At 42.4% G+C, this 26,635-nt stretch overlaps 1 protein-coding gene across 1 annotated transcript in view; it reads right to left on the bottom strand.

The window, feature by feature from the left end:
- LOC126219945 (2-oxoglutarate dehydrogenase-like, mitochondrial) overlaps positions 1-26,635 on the bottom strand; it is a 214,478-nt gene that overhangs the window by 179,862 nt on the left and 7,981 nt on the right. Inside the window, exon 2 of the mRNA XM_049942150.1 lies at positions 23,943-24,198. Coding sequence (XP_049798107.1) covers positions 23,943-24,198 — 256 coding nt within the window. The remainder of the gene's footprint in view (positions 1-23,942; positions 24,199-26,635) is intronic.

Genomic DNA, 26,635 nt, shown 5'->3' with positions numbered 1-26,635 from the left:
ACTTCTCTGTATACTACAGCATCATCCGCGAAAAGTCGCATGGAACTTCCGACACTATCTACTAGGTCATTTAAATATATTGTGAAAAGCAATGGTCCCATAACACTACCCTGTGGCACGCCAGAGTCACTTTAACGTCTATTGACGTCTCTCCATTGATAACAGCATGCTGTGTTCTCTTTGCTAAAATCTCTTCAATCAAGCCACACAGCTGGTCTGATATTCCGTAGGCTCTTACTTCGTTTATCGGGCGACAGTGCGGAACTGTATCGAACGCCTTCCGGAAGTCAAGGAAAATGGCATCTACCTGGGATCTAATATTTTCTGGGTCTCATGAACAAATAAAGCGAGTTGGGTCTCACACGATCACTGTTTCCGGAATCCATGTTGATTCCTACAGAGTAGATTTTGGGTTTCCAGAAATGACATGATACGCGAGCAAAAAACATGTTCTAAAATTCTACAACAGATCGATGTCAGAGATATAGGTCTATAGTTTTGCCCATCTGCTCGACGACCCTTCTTGAAAACTGGGACTACCAGTGCTCTTTTCTAATCATCTGGAACCTTCCGTTCCTCTAGAGACTTGCGGTACACGGCTGTTAGAAGCGGGGCAAGTTCTTTCGCGTACACTGAGTAGAATCGAATTGGTATCTCGTCAGGTCCAGTGGACTTTCCTCTGTTGAATGATTTCAGTTGCTTTTCTATTCCTTGGACACTTATTTCGATGTCATCCATTTTTGATGAGAAACTTGATGGGATATAAACTGTGTATAGTGTTACTGTTTGTGAAGCCTGTAAATGTCCATCAATCGCTAAATCAGCGTGTGGGGGTCGTCTTTGATCGTTTAAGAAGCGAATTTGGGAGTCCTTGACATGATAAGTAATAAGTGTGGGGCGAAGAAGTTGTTTTCGCATAGAATCTTATGAATTTCTTGCGAATGATTTCGTAGATGGATTTCCAAATGTGTGCGTTGAGAGCGTAGCGGGGAACGTTCGTTATAATTGTAACACAGAGAACTCTGTTTTGAAGAGTAAGCAGTCTTGCAAGTGTTTTGTTGGCGTCCGCAGATCACATTTTCGAAGCATACACAATGACCAGGACAAAGATGACTCTCCAAATTGTTAGGTTTACCTTGTGTAATAGTGTCTCACTCTTGAACAACAGGTACATTGATAAAATAGGTCACAACCCTTATTGAGCACACTGGTTATGTGTGATTTCCAAGTCAATCTCTTCTCATTACTAAGAAGGGAATGGTCCAATAGGACCTACCCTGAAATTTTTTACACAGGAAGAAGGCAACGAAACAGATGCACTGTCAAAATTTTAGCTACTAACAGGCACTGCAAGAATTAAAAAAATAGCTGAAAATTGCCAAATTCGTAAGAACGCCATGGTGGCAATGTACACCCCTACTGGCGCTGTAGCAACTGCGCGCGCGCGCGCGCACACACACACACACACACACACACACACACACTAGGTCGGCGGTACATTTATAAACAGGAAACACGCCACAACCCGATCGTAATTTGTAAAGGTCGTTTCAGGTTACCGTTCGTTGATAGTTTCTCTGATATCACAGTACACAGTTACTATTCTTTAGAATTACAAATTATTAGTTGCTTTCTGCAGTATTGGTAAATATTGACAGACAGATAAAGCTCAATTAAAATTTATTGTACTTTCGTAAGGCATGCCTGCTAATAGTAATGCGGAATCCAATTAACGTTTTCAGTATAGCAATGATGAAATATGAAGAACGTGGTTTCCAGCCGAAATAACCTACATCTCCTGAGGACGTACATATGTGTCATTCTATAATTTCCTTAACATTCATTCGAATGATATCGACATTTCGTTTGAAATTGGGGTTACGTTAGAAGAAATAGGAAATAACTTTGACGATTCCATGAATTGTGGTTCGGACGGCATCAGTTGTGCCAGTAACAGTTCAGAAGAAGAATTACCTTCCAAGCCTTAAAAAAAACCATACTGCAACAGCTTTCAGCGACAAAGAAAAGGCAGTGAGATATTCGTTAAACGAAGAAGGAGAAAAACGTTTGAAGTTACGCAGTGTGCAAGGGCGTTTTCGTTTCGTAAAATCGGAGAGTGAACTGTGCAAATGGAAGAATGAATTAGAAGAATGAATTACATGAAGTAAGAAATATGTGCCAAACGGAATCCCGAAACCATCTGAATGAAAAACTGTTCGAAAGATTTAGAACTGCTCGTGAGAGGCTATCCACCTTTACTGATGCAGATCTACAAGACTGGGGCCTCCGAATTGCATCTGACAATAACATAGCTAATTTCCAGGCTTCGTAGACCTGGATACGCAGGTTCAAGAAATCGTACAGAATAGGAAGATGCATAATTACCAAGTTTACGTCACGTAAACGTCTAAAACAGCTGCCAGTGATAGACAGTGCTATAGAGAAATTCGTAGCTGACGTAAAGACGAAACTTGCTGTTATCCCAGCAACTGCTATTTATAACGCTGATCAGTCAGGTTTCGTGAAAGAACTGCGTGCACACCGCACTTTAGCATTTCGGGGTGAAAAAAAGACTGAGTCGGTTGCCCAATCAGTGAATGCAATGACACATTCACATACGATAATGCCACTGGTAAGTATGAGTGGTTTACTGTTTCCACAGTAGATTGGCATGCCATCTGTGTATATCAAGAACCGCAAGGAAAATTAGAGACAACAATAAAAAAAATAGACTGTTTAGTTGCAAAAACCTTGTAATAAACGTATCAAAAACTGGAAAAATGAGAAATAATATAATTTTCAACATTTCGTTCGAAACGTATTCCTACCAGCTGCAGAAACTTATTCATTGCTTTTGTTGGATTCATGGTCTGGACATAACGACGCCTCTGTTTTTGCGGAAGACGACGAAAAATCTGTAGATGTAATGTGGATTCCGCCTCGAACTACTAGTGCGGTTCAACTTCTCCATAAAGAATTTTTTCGGCTGTGGAAAGAATTTTGCAGGAAATTATCAGACAACATGATCATTTAACATACAAATACGTCACTCTTCACATACCTTATATACTCTCCCAAGCCTGGTAACAACATCAAACACAACACTATGCACTCTGGTGGCTGCTGTATCTGTCACAGAGAACAGTCACGTGCATATGGAAGAAGTTATATTGTCATCCGACAGTGACTACTGTGTGCTTTACTTTTTTAGTCAGTCTCTGTATATAGACTGATGTACTATGATAAAAAGTGTAAAACCATATTATGGTGAGCAGACCTGTACTAAACTTAACAACAATGCATACTCATTTTGTTATTTTTCTATGGCTGTTGATAATGGTACTAGTGCAGATGTTGGTGAGTGGGTATATTAGCCTGATAATGTTTTATGATGGCTAGAAGAGGGTTACTAGATGTTTTATTAGGTTAAATAATGTTTGAAGCAAAGCAATACAGAATTTCCATGTAAGTCTCTTTCTCATTAAAAAAAACTGTATAGAGTATTAGTTTGCTAGTGTAGTTTTATTCTTTGTTACTAATGTTGTGTGTCTGTGTGTTGTTTAACATTACTCGTTACTCAGTCTTGTAACCAGAGATTTTGTAGTTGTGTTTGCCATGCCTATCCATCTCGCTGCAAGTTGGGTAGGTGGTTGCACACATGCATGAGAAAAAAGTCTCGTAGCTCTGGAATGATCCCTCAAGCCAGAGGTGTAGTTGGAACCAAAACTATCTTAGAAATGGTAGGTTCACAGTTTGTGGTCTCCTTTTTGCAACTGGCCAGGATGATTGCTAAGGCTCTTCTCTCACACAGCCAGTGGTGTGGACACAGTCAACAGCCACCATCAGGTTGTGTGGTTTGTGGTGAGAGACTGATGCCCCAGTCAGGGAGAGGGAAATTGGGAGCCTGAGACAACTCATTATTACGTACCCCAATAGCAACCATGTTGTATTCCACTCATAGCATGATCCAGTTTAACTAGACACCTTAGGATCACACTACATACAACTGGTTCATTATTATGCACCTTATACGGGCACCTCATCATTCTGCAACACATATCACCACCCTCCAACGTGCAATGCTTCAGTTCTGCTTCGCAGGTGCATGGGAAAAAAGGCAGATGTATGTTTCATTCATGAAATTGTCATAGATCATCCAAAACTGGACAGGTCAGGGAGTGTAATGAGGGAGATAGAGGAGTGACGTCGAATGAGTGATCTTGCAACGTCACGTTGAGGGGGAGAGGGAAATCTGGTGATAATGTAGCCTGTGAGGGGTACGAGAGAAAGGAGGAAATCTGGCAACAATACATCCTGTGCTCGAAACTGTTTAACTGTGCTATTACTGCTCCACCTGTGCTAGAAACTGTTTAACTGTACTATTACTGCTCCGTATAATTCATACTGCTTTGAAGGTGTACAGAAAATCAACTAGGCGATTTCAGAATCGAGTTATCGCATTTTGGCCAAATGGAACAGGAATGCCTGCACTGTGCCACATTATTATAAATTTTTAAAAATACGATATGCTATTCGTTATGTACTGCTGATACAATCAATTCCATGTAGAAACAAGCATTGTACTTTTTAATGCAAGAAGACTATGAGGTTGTTTGGTAAGAACTAGGTGACTGACATTTAGCAATGATGAGGCTGTCTTTGCCAGCTGCTGCATAGCAACCTGTTCCTGTGGTCAGCAATAGTGTATGAACAGAAAAAAGCAAAAGCCCACATACAGAATGTTTCTGTCAGTAGCAATAACACTGAAGGTGATGGACATTTTAATGTCGAAATTACATGTTTACAGCTGAATGACAGCGACAGACTACTGTTCAGTCATAAACAGTGAATGTCACAAGGCAAAATTGGTTTATATTAACATCCAAAAAGTGCATAAAGAAGTGAATAGTGGATACACCACGAGTGGATACATGCTGTGTATGTAATAATCTAAATGTGTTAATGTATTATCATCAATATTAAAAGTGAAAGTTACTACATGTTATTGTGGGAACACAGTTTTCACGCTGAAGGCAATTGGTGAACACATAAATATACTGGTCGATCTGTGACACTCTAATAGTAATTGACTCTAACACGAAAAGGAAACAATTGCAAGTGCAGTGTAAACTTTGAGTGTATCATATCTGAAAATGAAAATCGAAAGAAATGAATAAATTCTGCACAGGACAGTAGGACAGCTTACAACACAGTGTGGCACACAGTCACTAAAAACAATTATTCACTTTAGATTTTAAAAAATATAACAGTTTCGATGTATCAGTCAAAGTTTTCTATGCAGAAATGTGTGACCTAATGGAGACCAATCACAAAGCAGCCGTTGATGCACACAAGAAGTTGTGTGATGTATTCTAGAACACTTGTCCAGAGGTTGGAAGTATTTACCAAGTAGGTATTGTAGCAGATGACAAGTGAATTTAGAGAGGGTGGTATAGCCAATACAAAAGAGTAACAGGAATGTTCAGGAAAGTTATGGGAATCTTTGGAACAAAGGCGACATTGGTCTCAGAGATCTCGAAGGCAACTGGTGTGTGGGAAAGACTGCAAAAATTCTGTTGCCTCCATCGTATACCTCACATAGGGCTAATGTGAAAAAGATTATGAGAGGTTAGGGCGCTTATCGAGGCATACAGAAATGTTTCCTTTTCTCAATGCACAAATGAAATAGACTTGAAAATTGCTAATATTGATACAAAAAATCCCCTCCCCAACCATTATACAAGAGTTGCAGACTATATACGTACATGTAGATACACATGTATACACGGTTAAAAATCACAGCCAGCTTGACTGCTCATAGTTCTATGGGACTCTTGCTGGTCGCACAAGACACGGGTCATCTGCCGCACTTCACGTCCCGAAGCAAGGAAAATAATTCATTACTCTAAAATAATTGGCTATTTATCAGCCACTTGATAAAATTCTCACCAATTTGTCCACTAAATGGGTAAATGTCAAATGTCATTCTTGGCATAGCTGTGGGGTAGTCTCAAAGATGGTTGGGATGCCAGAACTTGTTTTAGGCATCCGTGGAAGGGGTATTTGTTCAGCCTGGAGATGATGGGTCACTGTTTCCATGATTTGTCAAAGTGGTACCTACTAAGCTGGTTTAAACGCCAACGACTTTCCCATGAAGGCAACTGTTTTGCAGAACACGATGGAAATAAACGTGTGAGAAGTACTGACAGGAAGAAGCACTTTTTACATGAATGCTAATACTAGGGGCAGAAAATGGCCAATGAAAATGGCTGCGTTCTGCTGCTGAGGCTGATTAACTTGAGGGGCTGAACGTTAAAACAGTTTCATGGAGCTGCTTTCAGTTTGCAAAAGTGACGAGGTAAATGACGGTCGTCGCTGATGTAGGAGCTGAGTCGTGTGTACTCTAAGCTGGACGTAGTGTTTTGAAATGTTTAATATGAGGCAGGAGTTAGTGAACCTTCAACAGCAACAACGTTACTGTTACAACACAGAAGCAGAAGAGAATTCTGAAGCTTGTTCTCTTACGTGGGAGTGGAATTTTGTTTTGCCACTTGCTGGCTTACTAGGCAATTGTTGTAATCGACTGAAGATGCACATGTTCAGTGGAAAGAGTTACATAGCAGAGAGTGAAGTCATTACCAACCTGGAGGTGATATTTATAAAGAGGCGGATTTCACGAGGTCTTATTAATCTCAATAAATTACATTTTGTTTCCTTCGAAACTTGAAGTCTGGTGTATTTATATGACATTTTACCAATTTAATTTGATATGTTTTCATGTTTCGTTCTTGTGGAGATTAATTGAATTAGTTACTAGGAACCAGCTAGACGCAGTTTATTGACTTCTAGCGGTGTGGTTTTTCAAGCCAAGATGTCCGATCCTGGAATCGTTAGTTAGATAACTATTGGGCATGGATAATTGATTTTTGGAGTACTGACAAGTTTACCCCTGTCTCACAGGTCAAAGCAAAGCTGATGACCCTTACTTAGGGTGGTATTTATATATGCCAGTGCAGACAATTAATGCAGGTCGTTCCCTAACACATCTTTGGAGGAATACGTTGTGTCATTTGTGTCACATGTCAGTACTACACGGAGTCGTGCCGCGGCTAAGAATGAACTAAAGATGATGCCATGACTTCTCTGACGACGAGACATTTCAAAGTATCCCATAAGAAACCCTACAGCGAAGAACAAATCTGTTTTCTTTTGTACAATATTCAAAAGTATTTAACCAAAAATAACATAAAACAACACTTGTGTACGTCCAAAATTCGGTCTCCTTACTATGTAAGATACAGAGGAGTTTCTAATTATTTTCCACATGTAAATTGTTCTACGATGACAGTCAAGTGTTACAAGGTAGACGGCCACGTGTGGGCAGGACTGAACTCGCTAACTGAGCATTTTGCTTGTTCTGACACGTCTTTCTGACATCCAGTGGTGTAATATAACATGCATGCCACACTGCACAGCACACATGGCCGCTATTGCTTATCTAATTTAAAGCTTAAAGTGCACTTGTCGACGAGAGTAAAGAATGTTATTCCCATGTCAAAAATTTGTCTGTAACTGCTCATTCAGTACAGCCAATTTTAAAACATATTTTGGATGCGGAATATACAATGAGAAAGGACAGGCACAAGTTGACTACATAATTATTGTTGAATGGAGTTTTCAGTCCTGTGTTACTGCATTACTTTTTCTGATGCCGCAGCATTAAAAACAGGTACTATTGCATGTATTCAGCTGCAAGTGTTTTGGAAAAAGATCTCTTCTACTTACCTTGAAGATATTAGATATATGAAATCAAACCCACAAAGGTTTTTAAGGAAACATCCGACTACACGTAACTTAAAAGTATCTCAAAACGTTTTGTCTGGAATCGATGTTAAATTGTCAGGTCAAGGGGCACACGGATCAAATTGTTCGTCTTGATACCCCAATTTTGTTTCTGAATTAACTAAGCTCACTCTTGTTGAAGCACAATTTCATTCTTTAGTGGGTATCGACCATGTAAGATTGATGGCGAAAGCTATTGTTGGTTACAAAGTATATGTTCTAAACAACTTAGAAAAGATCTAGCTCGATTGATTATATTCATCATTATTTACTCAAGCACCTCAGTTCTCCAGGTAAGACTTACATGCAACTATTATTGAATCTTTCAGTTTACATTCCATAGCTCTTGTAAACTTAAAGTAATAAATGCTTCTCGAAGCTCCTCTTCTTTATTTCATTATCATGTGAATATATATGCCTACTGCTTTCGAAGCTTCTAAGAAAAGTAATCGCTCTAGCAATTCATTCAGATTATTCCAGTTGATATCTGTTGGAGATTTGTTGAAGAACATCTTCCAATTTTGAACATCATTTTTCTTCCTCTTCTTCATCATCATCTTCATCATAATCGGATCTCTTCTTCAATATCTCCGCCTTTTACTTTCATAAATACATTGTTTTCTTTGGTTTTAACTTATTCATCCTATTCATCCTGCTCTGTCTTCTGCTTCTTCTTTTACTCCATAACAAGATAGGTAAATGCTCCTTCCTTGTCTTTTGTCAGTAACACTGCATCCTGATGAAGTCAATGTCTCTGTAACTTTTTGTATAATATCTGAGTGTCTTTGTAAAAACTATAATATCTTCTTCTTGCCAGGTTTCTCATCTTTAAATGGAATATCCAGCTGCAATTGTGCAACTAGTTTGTGGACACTTTCTATTAGTTGACTTATACTGATAGGGAACCTATTCTTTTGGCTGTCCAAGATCTGCTTAACTAACGAAGCTTTACAGTCTTCACCAGTGTACAGGAGGGATCCATCTGTCTCTGAACGGAACATTCCGTAGAATTTTTATACATCAGAGTTATTCTGGTACTTAAGTTTACTAGCACTTGCTATGAGCATCCCATTTATTACAGCTTGCAAAGCTTGAAGAATTTGGTTTCCTACATGGCTGAGTATCTTCTTTTCCTTTTCTTTGTCCATGTCAAGTTACACTTTTCGAAACCTGAAACAGTATAATCCGTTAAACAGGCTTGGAGCTGATAGCTGAGATTTCCAAACACATGTGCATTCAGGCCTCAAACAGTGTGTGCCAAAATCTGATAGAAGGTGTCAGCTACTGGATCTTGCTTAGTAGGCTGTTGCCAGAAGTCACAGTGTACATGTCCAGTGGATGTCCATTGCTGGATCGTACAGAACATTCTGTATGTGCAGCTACTGGGATGTTCGTCAATGTACATCCACAGATATCAGCAAGTCTGATCGTGGCATCGACTAAACAAGCTGAGACTTGTTCTGGTAAGTTGTGACTTGTTACTACAACCAAAACATTTAGTCTGGGAGTTGAGATTTATCAACAGCATTCTATCACCAGAAGCTGACTGCGCGGTAGTTGCAGTGAGTGTCAGCTGCTGGGCGTGTCAGGTACTGGTATGTCGCCTAATGAGGGAGCTGTCAGCTACTGGACGTCGCCTACAGGAGTGTCAGCTGTTGGGGGAGTCAGCTACTGGAAGGGCTTCAGCTAATGGACTTAAAGAGTATTGTACGATCAGACAGGTGCCAACTACTGATACTTAAATAACATGGTATCACAAAAAGTTGACAGTGCGTATGTGCAGTGGATATCAGCTACTGCTACATACAAGATTTTAAGTGTAAAATATCACTTAAACACACTGCACAAATACGTATCTGCTGAACTAAACAGTATGTGTCAAAACCCGATCTTAAACTGGGTCTTAATAGTATTCTAATATCAAATGGATGCCAGCATCTGTTGATACAATACTGTTTAAGATCCAGTAACTGTCATCTATTTGGTGATAGAATACTATTAAAGATAAAGCAGCTGACAATAACTGTCAGGTTTTGGCACATATTTCGTTTACCAATTATCTATCTGAGTGATGATGATGATGAGGTTCCATACTCCAAGGAGCATAGGGGACGATGCGGGAGACCCGCACCGCCGACTAGGCAAGGTCCTAGCGGAGGTGGTTTGTCATTGCCTTCCTCCAACCGTGATGGGGATGAATGATGATGATGAAGACGACACAACAACACCCAGTCAGTACTAGTATTTAAATGGTATTATGGTCTAAAATCCATTAGTTAGAACCCACTGCACATAAACACTGTCAGCTTATGGAGATATAATGGTATTTAAGATCCAGTAGCTGGCAGCCACCTGGTTTCAGAATACCTTTAAGAGCCAACAGCTGACACCCCCGCTCCCCTCCTCAGTAGCTGAGAGCCTCAGTAGCTGACATCTCCCAACAGCTGACACCCCAAGCAGCTGACCCCTCCCCCTATAGGTGACACTCCATTAAGTGACACTCCACTAGCTGACATACCCAATAGCTGATACTCACTGTAAATACAGTCTGCCCTCTTAGCTGAGTGGTCAGCATGTCTAACTACCACGCAGTGAGAACAGGTTCCTTTCCCGGTCTGGTCAGAGATTCCCTCCACTCGGGGACTGAATGTTGTGTTGTCCTCATTACCATTTCATCATCATCGACACACAAGTCGCTCAGTGTGACGTCAACTTGGTGGCCAAACTTCCCCAGATGGGTACTCCCAGCCACGAATGCCATACGTTCATTGACTTTAATTTTCACTGCAAATACACACAGTCAGCTTCTGGTGTCATCTTGCTGACTGATCACTTTTGCTTATTGGAACAGGTCGCAACTTGCCAGGACAAGTTTCACCTTGCTTGTTCGATGCCATGATTAGACTCTGCACTGATACAAACCCTAGTAGCTGCACATACAGAGTATTATGCAAAATCCAGTAACTGACATCTACTGGGCACACACGCTGATCAGCCAAAACATGACGACCATTGCCCACCACGACGTTGGATGCCGCCTGGTGGCGTTGTGGTCAAGTGACGCGATAACAAAAGTATGTAAGAGGAGCAGATATGGATGGCGGGATCACCCTAGCGAAGATATCGGCTGCAAATGGGGAAATCCATTGAGATAAGCGACTTTGACAAAAGGCAGATTATTATTACTCAAAGCCTCTGAACAAGTATCTCGAAAACGGTGAAGCTGGTCGAATGTTCACATGCTACTGTCGTGAGCATCTAAGGAAAGAGGTAGAGGGACAGCGAAACTGCCACCAGGCGCTAAATGGTTGGACTCCACGCATTTTCTGCTCTGTAAAGTAGGATAAATGGTGGTCTGTGGCATCTCTGCCGAAAGAGCACATCGCTGGTGCACGCCCAAGTGGTTTGGAGTACACCGTTCATTGTATATTTTTGAACATGGAGCTCCACAGCAGATCACTCCTACTTGTTCACGTGTTGACCCAAAAACATCGTCAGTTACGATTGCAGTGGGTGCGTGACCATGGGGTTTCGACAGTCGATCAATGGAAACGTGTCGGTTCTTCAGGTTAATCACATTTTTGCTACACTAGGTCGATGGTCGTCTCCACAAACGCCGTCATCAAGGTGAACGTTGGCTCGAAACATGCAGCGTGCCAGCGACGCAGACTCGTGGGAGCAGTATTATGCTATTGAAGACATTCTCCTGCGCTTGCATAGGACCTGTGGTAGCCATCGAAGACACGCTGACAGCTGTGAACCACCTGCATCCCTTCATGCTTGTTGTCTTCCTCGAAGGTGATGCCATGTTTCAGCAGTATAATTGTCCGTATCTCGGAGCTAGAATCGTGCTACAATGGTCTGAGGAGCATTATAGTGAACTCACGTTGATGTCACGGCGACAAAATTCGCCTGATGCAAATCCTATGAAACCTATCTGAGTCTCCATTGGGGGCCATCAAAACGTACGCATATCAGCGGCCTATTAGTTACGTGAATTACATGACCTGTGCGAAGACATCTAATGCCACATACCCTCACAAACCTACCTACAAACTGTCGGATCCCTGATACGTAAAATCAGTGCTGCATTTCGTTCCAAAGACGGACAGACGAATTATTAAACAGGTGGTCATAATGTTCTGGCTTATCAGTGTATATTTTTCAGATTCCCAAATGTAACTTGACATGAAAAAAGAAAAGGAAAAGAAGATTCTCAACTATGAATAAAATCAAATGCTTCAAGCTATGGAAGCTGTGGCAAATGTGATGCCCATAGCAAATACTTATAAATTGTAAAAAATTACCAGACCAACTGTGATGTATAAAAATTCTAGGAAATATGCAGTTCAAAGACAGGTCGATCCCTCTTGTAAACTGAGCGAAGACTGTAAAGCTTGGTTTTAAACATATCTGATTCCCTATTAGTAGAATGCAACTAATAAAAGTTTCCCACAAACTAGTTGCGCAATTGTAACTGGATACCCCATTTAACCCTTTCACTGCTCCAGACGTAAATATACGCTAATCGTTTCAGCGCTCCAGGCGTATATATACTATTTGCTATAAAAAATACTTACAGCGGTTCCCTGCTACAGTCGTATAGTTACGTATAACGCCGACAATCGGGCCATCGAGTCCGAGGTAACTGTTGCGCAAGTATGCAGTTTAATTGTTGGAATACTAGGAAGTACCCGAATGACTATTGGATGGTGAATTCTCTTTCTGCTGAGTTCATTCGTATCACTATATTACCTAGTTTGTGTGCGGCCGTTTCCGCGTTACCGAATAAAATGATGCGACGTTACCGTCCGTTTACAGACGATGAGCTGCTGAGTATTCTAAATCAAAGTGACGGCGAGGACATCATCGTGCCCAATCCAGTTGATTATGGGTGGACAGATAATGACGACGACGAGCTGGTAGATAAATCTGTCACCACAAATATAAAAAATATTTGTGAACCAACAAACGTTGAACCAGTAAACGCAGATCCAAATTTTTATGTTACCGTCGATTCTTTCTCCGATTCCGAAGAAGAGCCTGCGCGTATGCCTGAAAAATCTCCTAAGAGACACAAAACAGTTGATTTTAGATGGGAAGACTCTGATTTGGACACTAAAGTGTATAATTTCGATAACGTTCCGGTTGCAAAATCGTCAATTTAGATGATTTATGTACTGTATACGACTGCTTCCAAGTTTTTTTTAGCCAAGAAATTGTGAGCTACATAGCTGAGTAATGTAATTTATATTATGAACACCTTTGCAACGATGCCAGCGAAAAATCAAGACAGCGACGTTGGAAAAACACAAACAGTGACGAAGTTGACTGTTTCCTTGCTGTAAATTTTCTGATGGCTCAAGTGAGAAAACATGAAATAAACAGTTATTGGACCAATGATCAGTTACTGTCTACTCCAATGTTTGCGCAAATCATGCCGAGAGATAGAGATCTTCTGTTACTTATAATGTTGCATTTTGCTGATAACAGTAAGGACCCTGGAGATGACAAAATCTGGAAATTACGTCAAATTGTGGATCACTTAAGAAAAGTTTTTTCAGGTACTTTCTATCCTTTTAAAAATTTGTGCATTGACGTAAGTTTAGTTCTCTTCAAAGGTCGTGTCTTCTTCAAGCAGTACATTCTTTCCAAACGCCACAAATCTGGTGTAAATTTTTTTGTGTTATGTGATTGTGAAACTGGTGATATTCTTGACTTTATTATTTATGTGGGTGCAGCAACAGACGTAAAAAAAGAAACTGACTTTGGTGTAAATGTTGGAATACCTGGAGGCATTGTTCTCACTTTACTTGAACGTTACATTGGTGAAGGTCACACATTATATGTTGACAATTGGTACACTAGCCCAACGTTATTTTCTTATTTGCATTACAGAGTGACTACTGCCTGTGGAACTCTGAGAACAAACCGCAAAGGCTTGCCTGCTTTATCAAAAAAAACTTAAAAAGGGTGAGATCGAGTTTATGTCAACAGATAAACTTCTTGCCCTGAAGTGGCAGGACAAGCGGGAAGTGAGGATGCTTTCAACTCTTCATACAAGCGAAATTACATTGACTGACAAAATTGACAAAACCACGAATGAACCAAAAACAAAACCAGCTTGCATCGTAAGCTACACTGAAAATATGGGGGCCGTCGACAGGAGCGACATGATGCTAAGTTCAGTAGAATGTCTACGAAAAAAACTGTAAAATGGTACAAAAAAGTATATTTTCATTTGGTGGATCTGTCTCTGTTCAACGCGCATGCATTATATAAAACTCAAACGGGACGAAGTATTTTAGTATCTGATTTTCAACAGAAACGTATCAAGGAAATCCTAGAGATTCACCACCAACCGCAAACAGAGGGACGTCGTGGAAGGAGATCGGCTGATGGTGACAATCCTTTACGCCCAACCGAGCGCCACTTTATCTCGCTAATCCCAGAAACTTCAAAGAAGAAGGCTGCCCAGAGAAGGTGTATTGTATGTGCAAAACATGATAAACGAAGTGACACAAGATACATTTGTGTAAAATGTAATGTGCCTTTATGTTTGAATTTTTGTTTCGAGAGATATCACACTTTGAAGTATTACTAATGGAATACATTTTGTATTTTTTTCTTCAAATAAAGTACCTTTTTTGAACAAAATAAGACTTTCTGAACAAAGATTAAAGGAAACGATTTACACCGACAATACTGGATTTTGCATCTCATTTTTATCTCAATAATAACGGTAGACTGCTACAGTCGTATATATACGCAAAGGGTGAAAATAACGCGCACAGGGCGGGAGCCACTGAGAGTAAATGCGCAGTGAAAGGGTTAAAGACGGGAAACCTGGCAAGAAGTGAATAAGATAGTTTTTACAAGGACACCCAGACATTATGCAAAGAATTCACAGACAATGACTTCATCAAGATCCAGTGTTAGTATAAAAGACCGAGTAAGGAGCGTTTACCAAACCTAGTTACGGAAAAGAAGAAGGAGAAGAGGAAGACAAAGAAGGATGAAGAGGATGAAGACGTTAAAGCCAAGGAAAACGATGTATTTATGAAAGCAGAAAGTGGAGATATTGAAGAACAAGATTAGTTTTATGAGGAATATCATGATAATGATGATGATGACGATGAACAGAATGATTACAATGAGGCACATGATGAAGAAGAAGATGAAACGGAGGGTGATTATGATGAAGAGGATTACGTGCACTATTGTAAGATGGTCTCTAATCTCCTCTAATCTCTACAACAAATCGCCAGCAGATATCAACTGTAATAAAGAGAATGCATTGGTGGAGCGACTACTTTTCTTGTAGTTTCGAAAGAAATAAGCAATAATTCACATCATAACGAAATAGTGAAGCAGAGTTTCGAGAAGCATCGATTATTAATTGAAGTTCACAAGGGGTTAGGAAAATAAAGTGAAAGTCTTAATGGTTGTCGCTTGAAAGAACATTAAGGTTATCTGGAGAAATGATGTACTTAGATAAATAAAGATGAACTTACTCAGTCGCGCTGGACCCTTGCTAAATTGTCAATCAACTAAGATGATGATACTGAGGGGGAAACAGTTCCACCTTCGCAGAGGTTTTTGTTCTTGTTGGACATATCGACGAAAAGTCTCAGAACACATATTGTTTCAGCAATGAATAACTTTCGCCATCAATCTTTTATGTTGGATAGCTGCTGGTACACGAAATTGTGCTTCAACAATAGCCATATTAGTTAATTCTGAAACACAATTGGGGTATCAAGACGCAACGGCTTGATCCACGTGTTCCTCGAACTGAAACCTAGTCCACAATTTATTAACATCGATTCCAGACGAAACTTCTCAATTTTCTTAAAAGTTTAGTGTAGTTGGAACTGTGTTAATATTGCTCATCTCTTCCTCCGAGACACTCTTAGTTTGATTTAATGTCTGCCAGAGAAAGAAACATTTTTCCAAATCGTTTCCAGTCATAACAAACACATGACTGAAAACCCCATTCAGCCGGAATTTTGTACTCAACTTTTGCCTATTGTTTTCCGTAGTAAGTATAACGTTCGAAATACGCATAAAATACGAATACTCAATAACTAGTTAGAGACGAGTTTTTGAGATGGTAATAACATTGTTTAGTCTCGTCGAGAAGTGCACTCAAAGTTAGGTCAGCAGTGGCGCCCATGTGTGTTCTGCAATATGGCATTTGTGTCATATTACACCAATTATATGACAGAAAAACAAGACTTGTCAAAACAACCAAAATTATCAGTCAGCGAGTTCAGTTGCCGACACCCACCTGGCTGTCTTGCGACACTTGACAGTCATCATAGTTAGTGGAAGATAATCAGTTTGAGGCTCCATTGCGTCTTAGACTCATAAAGTCCGGGAACACTTTCAATTATTTATTGCACAAGAACTAAACATTTTACAGATGTCATAAATATTGCGTTTTTAAGAGAAACTCTGAAAGTGTTTCTTTACAACATTCGATATGCGAACCACGAGTGACCCGGCAGACGTCAATACGGTAATCGAATTCTTGCCATACCTGTCCCAGCATGGCATCGTCGACTGTGGCAGTCGCTTCCCGTATTCTCTCTTGGAGCTCTGCTACATCACATGGTAGAAGCGGTAAATACACCAGATCTTTTGTGTGTCCCCACATAAAAAAGTCACACGGAGTGAGATCTGGTGATCGGGGAGGCCATTTCGAACTCCATCAGACAGAAAGCTCGCTCCGCACCTGAACTCGTCATGTTTGCGACTAGCGCTGACTATCGGCAAATTACCAAACTACGCTGTGACGGTATACACGAAAAAAAAACTTTCAGGGATTCTCTTCAAAATGACATACGTAATATATCTGTACAATGTTTGGTTCTTGTGCAATAAATAATTGAAAGTGTTCCCGAACTTTATGTACACCCTATACTTTGAAATACTACAAATTACACCACTTATCTTGTTTTTCTGGATCAATCATTTTGAGTATGACTCAATTTCAGGTGTGTGCGTGTACGAAGACAATGAAAGGAAATAAAGCTTTTTTACACACAATTACTGGATTACGTTCTAAGAGAGGTATCATGTGCAAGCAGTACAGAATTTGACATACGACATAAACGTTACTTTTTTTTACAGGTTGCCTTATTTTTTTCTGCATTTCCTTGAACCAGATGCATTTTAAGCATAATTCTAACACTACACTGTGACTGGCTGGAGAAAGAAAGGGAGATGGGGAAGGGTAGAGGACAGGATGGGAGAGGGGAGGGGGTGGGGTATCATGTGGAGATGATGACGTCATAGATAAAGGAGGTGTATCTTCGCACAGCGTAAAAAAAGTGCACCAGAATACCCACTGTTACCAAAGTAGGTTGGGTAGTTGGTGGACGACAGCACCGTGGTTAATTCCCAAAAAAATTCTCACATGCAGTACTTCTATATTATTCCTGTAAGTAATAAATCAGTTACAAATATTAAAAATCAGTATAAATAATATTAGAAGTACGTGTTTTCTATTCAGCAGATCCTCGATGGTTGTTTTTTTCTGAACACAGCTCGCCCAACGTCCCTACTGATTTTCTCCCAAGAGTGCTCAAAACTCTCATATTCACGTCTAGATATGGACCATGTCAAAATTTCATCTACTGTTATTCACGAAGAATTTGCTAATCAAACTCAGCTATTAATGGCTCCTCTAATCCTGTCCTGTCTGTCCTGAATGGCGCAGTATTGCAGAACATGGCAGATGGAAGACTTGATAGTAAGGTCCTTACAAGTTTCTGCCATATTAGTCCATTGAAATCTTAGGTAATCCAGTTTTCCAGAAATCATGGGACCTCCCTCACTCTCAGTTCTGCTGAGGTGATTTCCTCTGCCTGGGAAAGTGTGCAACCTGTGGTTCGGTGTGTCAAATCCAGTCACACAATCCCTTTTTTGTGTTATATTCGCTGTGACTTCCTCTGTTGTGTCAATCTACTCATCTCAGAGCATCACTTGTATCCAACGCCCTTAGTTGTTTATTGTATGTATTTCAATCTCTCACTCCTGCTACAGTTTTTATTCTTCAACGTTTCCTAAAGTGCCATGGAAGTTATTCCTAGACCTCTTAACAGGTGCCCTATCAATGTCAATGCCTTACGTATGTTCCTTTCTTTGTTGATTCTGCTGAGATGCGTCCTTCTGTAGCACCAAGTCTCAAACGCTTCAATTCTCTTCAGTTCCGGTTTTCCCCCTGTCCATTATTCACTAGCATACAAGACGTTGCTCCAGTCGTAACATTCAGAAATTTCTTCCTCAAGTGAAGGCCTATGCTTGATACTAGTGAACTTCTCTTCGCCAAGAACGCTCTCTTTGCCTGTACTAGACTGCTTTTTGTGTCCTGCTTGCTTCGTACGTCAAGGGTTATTTTGCTTCCAAAGTAGCAGAATTCCTTAACTTCTTCTACTTTGTGGTCACCAATTCTGATGGTAAGTTTCTCGCTATTCTCATTTCTATTACTTCTCATTACTCTCAATCCATATTCTGAAGTCACTACACTCTTCATTCCATTCAACAGGTCCCGTAGTTCTTGTTGACTTCCACTGATGATAACAATGTCATCAGCGAATTTTATCACTGATATCCTTTCACGCTAAATTTTAATTCCACTCTTGAACTTTTCTTTTATTTGCGTCATTGTTTATTAGATATATAGATTGAAGATTAGAGGTGAAAAACTGCATCCCTGTCCAAGACATCGTTCTTGGTGTTCTACTGCTATTGTTCCCTCTTGGTTGTCGTATCTATTGTATATTACCCGCCTTTCCACAGAGCTTATTGCTATTTTTCTCAGAATTTCGAACATCCTTCACCATTTTACATTGGCTATCGCTTTTTATAAGTCGAGAATCGTTTGACCAAATAGTGATTTTTCGCAAGTCATGCTTCCATTACCAGGGGCGTCAGGACTGTCCCTCTGATGCCCTTACCTTTCACAAACTGGTCGTCATCTGCTGTTGTCTCAATTTTCTTTCCTTTCATCTGTATTACGAATGAAAATCCCACCGACATTGGTGTGAAATTCTACAGTTTTCAGAATATTATAAAAGTGTCGTGTGTTTAATACTCTACCAAGAACCAAAGGAACAGTCAATTAATACAGTTCTTCTGTATTTTATTGTTGTCAGCAGCTCGGATGCATGAACTGTTAAGCTGACTGTGCAATATTTCTCACAATTTCCTGTCCTTTCTATCTTCGGGATTGCGTAGATGACATTTTTTCCGAACGTTTAAGGTATATCTGCAGACTTGAATAGTCATTTGGTGACTGTACTTTCAGCACAGCATTTTTACTCCCAATGGCAATTCTACGAGGGCAGTTCAATAAGTAATGCAACACATTTTTTTTCTGAAACAGGGGTTGTTTTATTCAGCATTGAAATACACCAGGTTATTCCCCAATCTTTTAGCTACACAACACTATTTTTCAACGTAATCTCCATTCAATGCTACGGCCTTACGCCACCTTGAAATGAGGGCCTGTATGCCTGCACGGTACCATTCCACTGGTCGATGTCGGAGCCAACGTCGTACTGCATCAATAACTTCTTCATCATCCGCGTAGTGCCTCCCACGGATTGCGTCCTTCATTGGGTCAAACATATGGAAATCCGACGGTGCGAGATCGGGGCTGTAGGGTGCATGAGGAAGAACAGTCCGCTGAAGTTTTGTGAGCTCCTCTCGGGTGCGAAGACTTGTGTGTGGTCTTGCGTTGTCATGAAGAAGGAGAAGTTCGTTCTGATTTTTGTGCCTACGAACACGCTGAAGTCGTTTCTTCAATTTCTGAAGAGTAGCACAATACACTTCAGAGTTGATCGTTTGACCATGGGGAAGGACATCGAACAGAATAACCCCTTCAGGGTCCCAGAAGACTGTAACCATGACTCTACTGGCTGAGGGTATGGCTTTAAACTTTTTCTTGGTAGGGGAGTGGGTGTGGCGCCACTCCATTGATTGCCGTTTTGTTTCAGGTTCGAAGTGATGAACCCATGTTTCATCGCCTGTAACAATCTTTGACAAGAAATTGTCACCCTCAGCCACATGACGAGCAAGCAATTCCGCACAGATGGTTCGCCTTTGCTCTTTATGGTGTTCGGTTAGACAACGAGGGACCCAGCGGGAACAAACCTTTGAATATCCCAACTGGTGAACAATTGTGACAGCACTACCAACAGAGATGTCAAGTTGAGCACTGAGTTGTTTGATGGTGATCCGTCGATCATCTCGAACGAGTGTGTTCGCACGCTCCGCCATTGCGGGAGTCACAGCTGTGCACGGCCGGCCCGCAAGCGGGAGATCAGTCAGTCTTGCTTGACCTTGCGGCGATGATGACACACGCTTTGCCCAACGACTCACCGTGCTTTTGTCCACTGCCAGCTCACCGTAGACATTCTGCAAGCGCCTATGAATATCTGAGATGCCCTGGTTTTCCGCCAAAAGAAACTCGATCACTGCCCGTTGTTTGCAACGCACATCCGTTACAGACGCCATTTTAACAGCTCCGTACAGCGCTGCCACCTTTCGGAAGTCAATGAAACTATACGAGACGAAGCGGGAATGTTTGAAAATATTCCACAAGAATTTTCCGGTTTTTTCAACCAAAATTGGCCGAGAAAAAAAAAGTGTTGCATTACTTATTGAACTGCCCTCGTATTAGAGCTATGTTTTCGTAATTGCCGTCTCCATTGTTTTCGTAACTGCCATCCCCATTTTACCATGGAGCTTAATCCCAAATTATCTTCCTTATACTTTATTACTGTTATCCAATTATGTCTCTCTTAGTGCTTTACAGGGTGTTTAAAAAGAATGTACATATTACAAAGTATTATTTTGTCCAAACTATCGATCGCTGCGCCTCGGCTCGGCTGTTGAAGAAAGAAATACATTGTCTAGTTTATATTAATAGCCACTAGATGTCAGTTGTCTTCTGTTGCCGGCCGAAGTGGCCGTGCGGTTAAAGGCGCTGCAGTCTGGAACCGCAAGACCGCTACGGTCGCAGGTTCGAATCCTGCCTCGGGCATGGATGTTTGTGATGTCCTTAGGTTAGTTAGGTTTAACTAGTTCTAAGTTCTAGGGGACTAATGACCTCAGCAGTTGAGTCCCATAGTGCTAAGAGCCATTTGAACCATTTTTTTTTGTCTTCTGTTTTGCTTGGTAACCGTCATATCTTTATAAAGACTACTCTGCAGCAGAAATCATTTTGTGTTCTCGAGTTTGCGAAGTGCAGTTCCGTGATTACAGTGCAAAGACGTTTTAGTTGAGGTACCAAATTGATCCTTCGAATGGGTGGAACATTCGCAGATGGTATCGACAGTTTCTAGATACAGGATGTATATCTAAAGGAAAGAGTCCTGGCCGTCCTCGTGTTCCTGAAGAAAATGTTGCACGAATTCAAACTGCTTTCCAACATAGTCCTTCAAAATCAACTAGTCGTGCCAGTCGGGAGTTACAACTGCCTACAACAACAATTTGGCGTGTTTTGAGACGTCGGTTGGTTATGAAGCCGTACAAGCTACAGCTGTTACAAGCTCTGCGTCCTGATGACAAACACAATCGTGTGGCATTTTGTAGCGAGATCCTTGATGCTACCGACCATAATAACACTTTCGCACAACGCAACGTGTTCAGTAATGAAGCGACTTTCCATGTTAGTGGTCAGGTAAACAAACACAATGTTCGAATTTGGGGCCTACAGAACCCACATGTAACCATTGAACATATACGAGATTCGCCCAAAGCCAATGTGTTTTGTGCGATATCCCGATCATCAGTTTATGGCCCATTCTTCTTTGATGGAAACACGGTTAACGGTCAGGTACCTCGCTATGTTACAAAACTGGTTGTTTCCGAGGCTGCACGAAGACAACTTCATCTTCCAACAAGACACTGGCGTCGTCAAGTGCGTGAATATCTGAATGAAACTCTACCGAACCGTTGGATTAGTCGTCAAGGAGCCGGCGACTTAGCATGTCTCAGCTGGGGGTTTCGTTAAAGACGGTGTCTATGTACCACCATTCCCACAGAACCTGGAAGAGTTGAACAACCAGATACGTACTGCCATAACATCAGTGACGAAGGACATGCTTGCTCGTGTGTACGATGGATTTGAGTATCAATGTGATATTGTTCGTGTCGCTGATGAAGGACATATTGAACATTTGTAATCTGAACTTGAGAGGTTCGTAAATATGTTTGTAAAGTTTCATATTCGTATGTCTTAAAGTTTAATAACTACACTACTGGCCATTAAAATTGCTACACCAAGAAGAAATGCAGATGATAAACGGGTATTCACTGGACAAATATATTATACTAGAACTGACATGTCATTACATTTTCACGCAATTTGGGTGCATAGATCCTGAGAAATCAGTACCAAGAACAACCACCTCTGGCGTTAATAACGGCCTTGATACGCCTGGGCATTGAGTCAAACAGAGCTTGGATGGCGTGTACAGGTACAGCTGCCCATGCAGCTTCAACACGATACCACAGTTCATCCAGAGTAGTGACTGGCGTATCGTGACGAGCCAGTTACTCGGCCACCATTGACCAGACGTTTTCAATTGGTGAGAGATTTGGAGAAGTGGGGTGCTGGCAAGGGGAGCAGTCGAACATTTTCTGTATCCAGAAAGGCCCGTAGAGGACTTGTAACATGCGGTCGTGCATTATCCAGCTGAAATGTAGGATTTCGCAGGGATCGAATAAAGGGTAGAGCCACGCCTAGTAACACATCTGAAATGTAACGCCCACTGTTCAAAGTGCCGTCAATGCGAACAAGAGGTGACCGAGACGTGTAACCAATGGCACCCCATACTATCACGCCGGGTGAACGAATACGCGCTTCCAATGTGCGTTCACCGCGATGTCGCCAAACACGGATGCGACCATCATGGTGCTGTAAACAGAACCTGGATTGATCCGAAAAAATGACGTTTTGCCATTCGTGTACCCAGGTTCGTCGTTGAGTACACCATCGCAGGCGCTCCTGTCTGTGATGCAGCGTCAAGAGTAACCGCAGCCATGGTCTCCGAGCTGATAGTCCATGCTGCTGCAAACGTCGTCGAACTGTTCGTGCAGATGGTTGTCTTCCAAACGTTCCCATCTGTTTGCTCAGGGATCGAGACGTGGCTGCACAATCCGTTACAGCCATGCGGATAAGATGCCTGTCATCTCGACTGCTACTGATACGAGGCCGTTGGGATCCATCACGGTGTTCCGTATTACCCTCCTGAACCCACCGATTCCGTATTCTGCTAACAGTCATTGGATCTCGACTAACGCGAGCAGCATTGTCGCGATACGATAAACCGCAATCGCAATATGCTACAATCCGACCTTTATCAAAGTCGACCGAGCGAGGTGGCGCAGTGGTAAGACACTGGACTCGCATTCGGGAGGACGACAGTTCAATCCCGCGTCCGGCCATCCTGATTTAGGTTTTCCGTGATTTCCCTAAATCACTCCAGGCAAATGCCGGGATGGTTCCTTTGAAAGGGCACGGCCGACTTCCTTCCCCATCCTTCCCTAATCCGATGAGACCGATGACCACGCTGTCTGGTCTCCTTCCCCAAAACCAACCAACCAACCAACCAAAAATAAAAAATCAAAGTCGGAAACGTGACGGTACGCATTTCTCCTCCTTACACGAGGCATCACAACAACGTTGCACCAGGCGACGCCGGTCAAGTGCTGTTTGTGTATGAGAAATCGGTTGGAAACTTTCTTCATGTCAGCAAGTTGTAGGTGTCGCCACCGGCGCCAACCTTGTGTGAATGCTCTGAAAATCTAATCATTTGCATATCACAGCATCTTCTTCCTGTCAGTTAAATTTCGCGTCTGTAGCACGTCATCTTCATGGTGTAGCAATTTTAATGGCCAGTAGAGTATATGCATTCGAAATACGTATATTCTTTTTGAAACACCCTGTACTTTAACTATCGAAAAGATTACGTACTCGGTGCACTGCCTGATACAGAAACATATTAGCAGCAGGAAAAGGGCCAACACCGTAAGAAACAGTGAGTGAGATGTGAGGCGGAATCAGAAGCGGATGGGCGGCGTACCGAGCGGGTCGATGCGCGCGGCGAGGTGTCCGCGGGCCTGGTAGGAGCGCACCAGCGCCTGCAGCAGCGAGTGGTCGCGCGACGTGGCCAGCAGCGGCTGCCTCATCGTCGACGACGCGGCCGCCAGCCTCCTGGGTGGCGGCGGGGACGGTGGCGGCGGCAGGCGCCGGCGCGCCACGCCCACCTCCTCCTCGGCGGCATACGGGCTGCGCGGCGCCGCGCCACCCTCCGCCTCCAGGTACTCCCGCACCAGCTTCTGCTGCCAGCGCCACGCACATAAGCCTGGTTGCCGTAATCTCTCTTTTTACAAGGACAAATTTCTGACGGACTTCGCGTCACAGACAAGTATACACTGCCAGCATAGCGAGTAAGAGGGAAAGTGAGCTGACTGCTCTAACTGACCAGTTCCGCCGCGAGGTGTCAGTTGCTGCGCTTTGACACAAGGAAACACACTATACTACGGCAACCGCGACATACGAACACGATTCGTGAACAGAAATTGACATAATGAAATGAAAAACGTGTGGCTTTAATTAACTTACCTCACTGAACATCAGTTGCTAGCTGGGCAGGCTTCGACGTTTTTGAGGACTTTGCGTAATGAGTAATCAGATTAGAATTCTTTGGCACGTTACCTTCTAATCCAGCAGTAGTTAACCATTTTTACCTACCGCGTGCCGGCCCGAATGGCCGAACGGTTCTAGGCGCTACAGTCTGGAACAGCGCGACGGCTACGGTCGCAGGTTCGAATCCTGCCTCGGGTATGGATGTGTGTGATGTCCTTAGGTTAGTTAAGTTTCAGCCATTCTAAATAAGTTCTAGGGGACTGATGACCTCAGCAGTTAAGTCCCATTGTGCTCAGAGCCATTTTTGAACCTACCGCGTACTTTTGATCTCGTTAGTCGTAAAATTATCTGACCAACCATCGATTCCACAATAATGGTTATTCATGAAGTATGAAAGTAGCTTCAGTTTATAAAACAGACTTATAGCAAAGTTAAATTATACACTGAGATGACAAAAGTAACTGGACACCTCCTAGTATCATATCGGACATCCTTTTGCATAGTAGAGCAACTCGGCGTGGTATGGAGTCAAAAAGTCGTTAGATGTCACTTGCGGAAATGTTGAGCCATGCTGCTCCTATAGCCTTCCATAATTACGAAACTGTTGCTAGTATACGATTTTCTGCAGGAACTTACTTCTCGATTATGTCCCATAACTGTTCGATGGGATTCATATCGGAGAATATGGATGGCTAAATCATTCGCCTGAATTGTCCAGAATGTTCTTCAAACCCATCGCGAACAACTGTGGCACTTTGACATGGCGTATTATCATCCATAAAAATTCCATCGTTGTTAGGAAAGCCGGCCGAAGTGGCCGTGCGGTTAAAGGCGCTGCAGTCTGGAACCGCGAGACCGCTACGGTCGCAGGTTCGAATCCTGCCTCGGGCATGGATGTTTGTGATGTCCTTAGGTTAGTTAGGTTTAACTAGTTCTAAGTTCTAGGGGACTAATGACCTCAGCAGTTGAGTCCCATAGTGCTCAGAGTCATTTGAACCATTTGTTAGGAAAGATAAAGTTCGTGAATGGCTGCAAATGGTTTCCAAGCGGCTGAACAAAGTCATTTCCAGTCAATGGACCAGACAGTTCAGATGGGCCAGAGGACCCAGTCCGTTCCACAAACCACAGCCTACACTATCATGAAGCACCACCAGCTTGCACTGTGCCTTGTTGACAACTTGGGTCCGTGCCTTCGCGGAGTCTACACCATGCTCCAACCCTACCATCAGCTCTTATTAGCTGAAACAGGGACCCATCCGTCCAGGCTACGGCCATCCAGTCGTCTAGGGTCCAACCGATATCGTCACGAGCCCAAGATAGGCGCTGTAGGCGAAATCGTGCTGTTAGCAAAGGTACTCGCGTCGATCGTCTGCTGCCATAGTCCATTAACGCCAGACTGCGCCTTATGTCATAACACAAACGTTCGTCGTACGTCCCACATTGATTCCTGCAGTTATTTCACGCAGTGTTGCTTGTCTGTTAGCAATGACAACTCTGCGCAATCGCCGTTGCTCTCGGTCGCTAAGTGAAGGCCATCGGTACATGATGAGAGTAGTGCCTGAAATTTGTTATTTTCGGCACACTCCTGACACCGTGGATCTCGGAATATTGAATTCTATAACTATTTCCTAAATGTTATGTTCCATACGTCTAGCTAGAACTATCGGCCACAATCACCTCGGAAATCTCTCTCTCTTTCAAGAGTTTATCCCGACTTGCGGGGTCTGCTGGTTATCGGATGTCGCATGTTAATTTTAAGGGGTGGCCGGATGCCCTTCCTGTCGCTACCCCGTACCCCTCAGGAAGGAATTAGTGTACCCCAACTGTCTACGTCTAGTGTAATCCATGGAATAGTGCCAATTGTGTTCAGATGTCTACGAGCCGTGTGACTGAGGCGGAACGTGGGGACCAGCCCGTTATTCACCTAGCGGGATGTGGAAAACCGCCTAAAAACCACATCCAGGCTAGCCGGCACACCGGCTGTCGACGTTAATCCGCCGGGCGAATTCGATCCGAGGCCGGCGTGCATATCCGAGTCCAGGAAGCAGCGCGTTAGCGCTCTCGGCTACCCTGGCGGGTATAATCAGCTCGGAAATCTATTCACAAGAATCACCTGAGTACAAATTA

This window comes from Schistocerca nitens, chromosome 1 (assembly GCF_023898315.1).
Source record: "Schistocerca nitens isolate TAMUIC-IGC-003100 chromosome 1, iqSchNite1.1, whole genome shotgun sequence".
Lineage (NCBI taxonomy): Eukaryota > Metazoa > Arthropoda > Insecta > Orthoptera > Acrididae > Schistocerca > Schistocerca nitens.
The sequence above is the reverse complement of the archived record's forward strand: the minus strand, read 5'-3'. Positions and strand labels throughout refer to the sequence as shown.